At 38.3% G+C, this 6,788-nt stretch overlaps 1 protein-coding gene across 1 annotated transcript in view; it reads right to left on the minus strand.

Annotated features, from left to right (window-relative positions):
• Window positions 1-6,217, minus strand: part of LDB2 (LIM domain binding 2) — a 367,165-nt gene extending 360,948 nt beyond the window's left edge. The window contains exon 1 of the mRNA XM_063157678.1: window positions 6,183-6,217. Coding sequence (XP_063013748.1) covers window positions 6,183-6,202 — 20 coding nt within the window. The 5' untranslated portion in view covers window positions 6,203-6,217. The remainder of the gene's footprint in view (window positions 1-6,182) is intronic.
• Window positions 6,218-6,788: the final 571 nt, after the last annotated feature.

Genomic DNA, 6,788 nt, shown 5'->3' on the forward strand with positions numbered 1-6,788 from the left:
CAAAGACCTGAAGTAAAATGAAATAATGAGCACCAAAGATATTGAACCTACGTATCAAATTTTTTCCAGAAATCTTATATTAAAAGCAAGTCAAATGGAGTTTGCTGTCTGCAGCTAATGAACTAGATAAAGTTGAAAATGAGTCCAGGGTAAATTGGAGATAAGTAAAGTATCAGATTTCAAGAACAGGAGCTTGACAACTCTGGTATTATCTAAGGGTCTTTTAATGCCCTAAATTGTTCTTTGCTCTTTACTACCACAAGACAAGACTGATTTATTACAACAGTGTTAACACCACTTTAGAATTTCAATTTATTGCGATAGAACAAGGTAAGTTGTTTGAAAAAAATTTAACTCTGCAGACAAAAACATTGAGATATTTCAATTTGATATTGGGGTCCTCTAGTTTCTAAAATCCTGAGTTCTTGGTTTTACCATTGAAATAAAACTCCTTGACCAGACTCAACTGACATGAAAAGCAGGATTAGGTCTGCAGTGAAAATGACTTATGATTTCAGTAAGTCCATGTCCCGGGTTGACTATATGATGCTTTTATCCCCAATCATCTCATTCTGTTTATGTTGAATAATAAGTTTTGCACCTTTAAGAGTGTTCCAGAGAGTGAAGGGGGGGAAGAGAAGAAGTGTGCAGTTTGTTTTCAGACACTGCACTCCTCCTCCACATTCCTCATCCTGGACTGTGTTGTCTGCAGATGGACAGACAGCAGGACAGAGCTTTTTTTGTGCTTTTAGTTAGAGTTAGCTAGCTGAGGCAAAGAAGTTCCCTGGACTTTTGGGGGTTTTTTCCTTTTCTTTGGACCTCTTGAAACCTGCTCCGGACTGAACACCCAGGGGAGCACTCACAGCTGCATCTGTGGCCCACCGGGCCGGGCCTGGCCTGCGACATTTCCAGCACTGGAGGGACTGACCAGGGACTGAGTGAGCTGAGCTGCAACCCAGGGATGGACTTTCTCAGTTTGTCATCTCTTTTAGAGCGGCAAGGGATTTTATTGTTTGATATTGTTTCAGTTTTATTGTTTAATAAACAGCTTTTTTCCACCTTTCTCCAAGGAGGTATTTTTCTCCCGGACCGGTTGGGGGGAGGGGCCGATTTGGATCTGTTTTCCCACTGGAGCTCCTGTGGGGAATTCTTCCCCAAATTTGCTCTAAACCTGGACAGTCCATCTCAGTAAAACAACTCAGTCATGTAAAAATTAAGGACATGTTATACTTCTGAATAGTTGTCTTATACATCAAGAGTCCTATTATAATTATAGTGCAAGGATTTCATATCGCCAGAGCTTCATACCTCCTCGATGTTTCTCACTGGCAGCACCTCTAAGCACTGACTCTTCCTGGTCCTCACAGTAGTCATCATCTGACTCCAGTTCCCACCAACCCACTCTTTTATACTGCTGCTCTTATTAGCTGCAGGTGTGGCCTGTTAAGATCAGCCCTGCTCCTAATCTTTAGTATTGGTTCAGCTGCAACTCTTTAGGGGATAAGATTACATTCTATACCACCTTTGTTTACCCTACACCGATTATGTGCAATAAACAAGCATATACAGCTTTCCATTTTGGGGGTCCTTATTTAAATATACCTGTGCCTAAAACGGGTCATTAAGTGTGTTAGAAATTGAAGCCTCATTGAATTCCCAGCTTTGCCATTGTCAATTGGCACTCTACTGTTGACTTTTGAAGAATCAGGATTTCATCCCAGACACTACAATCTAAAACAAGTTCTGAGAAGTTTCAGCTGCTGTATTTATCAAAAGAGGGGTTTATCTTGAAGTTATAAAAAGTGAGATTATACAATTTACATTCTTTTTCACTGCTAATAACTTTTATTATTGTGCATATATATAACCATTGAATCAAACAAGAATTATACAAGTACAGACTCCAGGCTTGCAGACTGTTATACATTTGTTTAATACTCAAAGTTCACATTAGGTTCATTAGAAAAGTGGACAGAAAGAAAATAAAAAGTAAAAAACTCTTCCGTTTCTTCTAGTGTGCTTAGAACAAAGGAATAACTTCCTCTCCATCATCCAAATAGGAACCACCAAATAAGAGTAAATAGCCTCCAACAATTTTCCAAGAGCCAAAAGCATCCATTATTCCACAACCAGATGTCTAATCCTTCTTCTCTACTTATAACAATTTCTACAATACAGTTATGTGTTAGTCAAACAAAACAGACACAACAATACAAAACCTCAGGCATAGCATGGAAATGGAAAGGAGAATGTGGAATAACTAGTGAATACATTATAGTACAGCCTTTGCATCCAAAGTCTTGCCTATATTTCACCCACATCCCTGCAGAGATATCAGTATGTGTAATGGAATATATTATCTTTCCTTATAAACCTTTCCTATGGTAGTCAATATTGAACAGAAATTGTCCCTTTATAAAATAGCAGAAGGACTTCAGAAGACATTCTAGCTGAAATATCTGCATGCTACATGAACTGTCCCCTAAACCAGAGAGGAGAAAATCAAGGTACAGCTGGAGAGTTCAGTTTCAGTAAAGAAGTCATAGCTCAAATACTGAGTGTAACAGAAATTCTCAGGCCAATCACAAAAATATCAGCTGATACAACTATTAGGATGTCTCAGATTGCTGGATTGTAATTTTCACATATCAAAAAATGTAGAGTCAAAGACAACAGATGGCCAGCAGTTAATAGACTGTCCTTGACTTCCTCTTTGTCTTAGTTTACAGGAATTCTTACAGTAAAATCACTACAAAAGAAATCCCATGATCCTGAACAGATATGCCCATAGTGTTTTGTGTAGTATGGGGCACAGCACATCTCTCATTACTGACTACTGAAATAGCCAGTGATTTCTTCTTTTTGTGTCAGTTCTCAGCATATTTCCGCTGATTTATGTGTTAAGTCAAAACTTTTCCAATCTTCCCTCAGAAATATTTTGTGGATAAGTATTGATGTCCATATTTCCCTTTACACTGTCACACACAAATGAACATTTAACAGTTCACATACAGATGTTTATTTTGCTCAGCCATCTGTTCCATCTGAAACAAAAGAGATCACAGAAAATGAACTCCCACTGTAACTCTCCTTCTGAATGCATAAACAACAGGATTCTCAACAAAAAGTCTATTGGTTTTCACAGTGTGTTGGGAAAGACTGCACTTTGTGGATCACTCTGGAAGTCAGATCCCTGTTCTGAATTGTGCGGAATATTGGTAAGATAATAATGGAAAAATGATGAGTGATCATTTTTGATCGAGCTATGAGTGATAGCATAGAGATCACTCTAAAATTTTTACTTGAAAGATGGTGTTCTGTGGTTTTGGATTTTTTGTCTTTATAGTTATAGGGGTTTGGTTTTTTTCATTTCAGACAAACCCAAAACTGAGAACTGGATTGGACATAAGCAGATGCAGTGAAGGGCAATAAATCTGTTTCTCTGAGAGGAACAGATTTAATGAGAGACTTGAAGAGGGAATGTGGTGGGCAGTGCCAAAATATAAGAGTCTGTTTTCAACTGCAGGGATGAGTTGGCCCATAAAGACTGGGTCACAAAGCAGTGGTCAGGTAAGAGGTACATGTACAGGGGCATGAAAATAATAAAGTTTGCAAGAGGTATACACAATAGTATGCAAAACAATAACAAGAAAGAATTCTAATTTGGGAAAGCCATTAAGAAGTATTTGCATTTGAGTCAACGAGAGGAAAGGGAGAGAACCATAAGAGAGTAAATTTGTATAGAAATCTGTTAACTAAAATGAAAGTTCAGTTACTTAGTGTGACGGGAAGACAGTAGGGGAAAGGGAAAAGAAGATACAGCTGCTAAAGTACTGTCAGAGAACTGGTTCTCATGAATATGGAGAGATTTTGTCCACCTGGAAATAGTTCTTATCCATTCCTGCCTCCTGATCATATATCTGCATGGAAATTGTACCTTTATTTGTTTCCTGGCCTCAGCTGTCCAAGACTGTTCCAAACTTTGGTCCTGAAAGTTTTCGAATGCCCTCAACCTAAAAACCGGGCAGGTATAAATAGCTAACCTGGGGTATGATTTGACCCCCAAATAAATGAACATTAAGTAGATTCAAATCTCACTGAAGAACACAACAGTAACACCTTGAGCCAAGCAGGTTCACTATAACTACTGGCCCTGTTTACACTGACCTATATCAAGTGAAATTTCTTCACACCAGCCCAGTTTTCACTATGGGTTTCACTTGGGTCTTAGCCCATTAGCTCATGCACTCCTGCATTGCAATGGGTATAGCTGTACCATAATACCTGACTTCAGGATGAAAATTTTCCTTATTTTTATACTCTCTGAAAATAAACAACCCGACAAAGCGTGAAATTTCATATAACTGAGCCAATGAAATTCATGTCCTGATACCTGCAGTCAGGCTTAAAACCAGAATTGTACTTGGGGACTAAAATCCAGGCCTAGAAGAAATCAAGTAATGCAACCTTGCCTCCTATTTAACAAGTTAAGAAAACTAAAGCAAACAAAATCCCAGCAATGACAATACTTAAACCTGAAGTTTCTGTGGAGGTACTCCTAACTTAAGTTTCCAAACATGAATATCTACCTGCCACAAAAGCCTACCTGATGTCCCTGTGTATTAAGTGGCAAGTAGTCACTAAATGAGGTAATTTTTTTTGTTTCTTTTTTATTTCTCAAGGGACACTGTCTGGTATTACAGCAGTAAATAGTTTTTATGAGAAATTATGATTTTGAAAAATATATCCATAAAATATTTGCACAATAAAACAAAGAGTAAAACCACTTTATCTGTAATATTACATTTGAAAAATATTTTGGCATATTTGATGCACACACAAGTTTGGAAAGTAAAAGTTGACACTAATAAGGTAATAATTTATAAATCTGTTTAAACTTCCCACATATACAGCCATTTAGAATTACATTTCTAGATACCCAAAGAAGCACTAGCCAAAGATGATCAGACCCAGGAAGCAGTTCAGTGATGCTGTTTGGGTATAAACCTACAAAAGCTGGCTCATCTTGTGTTGACACAGCAGCTGTAGCCCAGGAAGAAAGCTGAGTTAGCCCAAGAGGTTTAAGCCACACCAGACTGCAGTAGGAATTGCAATACAGCACCTCATTTATGTCTGCCTCATAAGCCCATGCACTGCCCTGCCCTACACAGAAAAACAGAAACAGCCAAGACAAAGAAGGAGCTTTTGAATATCTTAGATTTTATATTCAGTCCTATTTGCTTGTGGGTGAGTTTTCTATCTGACCTCCTGCACTATAAAAAGTGTTTGTCCTTAACATGTGAAGCTTTCAGTTTCTAGAATGGTCATGTTTTACCACAGTGAACAAGGTTTTGTGGAGCAACACCCGTGAAGTGGGACACCCAAGCCAAAGCAACTCAGATTCATTCAAGTTCTTGTTAAAGGGAAACTGCAGCACCTCTCCTCTAGTCCATTTATTAGGTCACATTATTGATGATGTGCTTTTTCTGATGAGGTCTTAGGCACGAAATAATAATGTTACACCACATATCCAAAGCAAAAAGAATAGACACTCTTAAACAGGAGAAAAGATACATCCACAGCTGCTTTTACTGGGTGCTGGTCTTATATAGTCTATAACACCTGATCTCATGGCATGGAAAAACTCAAATAGATTGAACTTCAAATCATCCTTGCTGATTCTCTTATTCAGGTACTTCAACATCTTAGACATTAATCACTAGGAGTTTACACACAGACTAGTCAGAAACACCCTTATTTTAGAAACACTTGTTCAGTCACTGCCATCTTGCTTTCAGTTTGCTTCATTCAAAAGAAAGCCACTCTCACTGCTAGCTTTGATTTGATATACAACCCTTTCAGACTCATTTCTGTTGTTCTTGATGCATTCTGTACTTGTCTCTACCTGGACATAAGCACACAAATTAATGCTGATGCTGTTCTCAGTGCAGTGACAGCATTAATAGAGCACTATTTTGTTGTCCACAATAAGCTCCCTCTTGTGCCTCTGGTGTTCTGTAATTAGGCCCCTTCAGACACACAGTTTGGTTATTGTGGTTCATCAGCTTATAATCCATTACTCTAAATAGTTTCATTTTCATTCTTTTTTTCCCCCTTTTCCTTTTTTTGCTGTTAAATTAAAAAACAAAAACAGGTAATGGAAGTAAAAAAGAATTACTCACCCTTCATCTCGATCTAACATAATGTTTATGGGCAGCAGGGAGAGCAGGAAGATGTTCTTGTGAAGAGAGGAACTTGAACAGCTTTATAGGACAACAACCTAGGAAGAAATGACAAGCCAATACCCACATTTACTGTTTGTAAATCTGAGCATTGATTCTGCTTTCACAAGTGGCTTTCATCAAATGCAAATCAGAAGCCTGGCATCTGCTTGAGTAACCAGGCAGCCCTGTCCCCCTTTCAAGGGAACAAAAGCCATACAATCAAAGGATTTGAAGAGGATGGCAAACTTATTGTAAGCTAGAAAAGGTTAAAAGTCTGCCAGGGCTTAAATATACCTCTCAGAACTCCCAAGTATGGAAGCACTTCTGACCTTTATGTTTTTTCCCTGTGAAATGTTTCTGTATATTTGAAATATGATAAAAAGTGACCAAACAGAAGAGAGACAAACTAGTCATGTTTCATACTTCCCAACTGATTTTAAAGCTCCAGAAAGCAAACTCATACAGTTTTATTTGTCCTCAGATTCCAAAAATCCAGTTCTGATCAACACCAGTCTGGCTGTTGTACAGGACCTACCTGTGCTCCCCTGCACAAGTGACAGATCT

This window comes from Melospiza melodia, chromosome 5, assembly GCF_035770615.1.
Source record: "Melospiza melodia melodia isolate bMelMel2 chromosome 5, bMelMel2.pri, whole genome shotgun sequence".
NCBI classification, from domain to species: Eukaryota; Metazoa; Chordata; class Aves; order Passeriformes; family Passerellidae; genus Melospiza; species Melospiza melodia.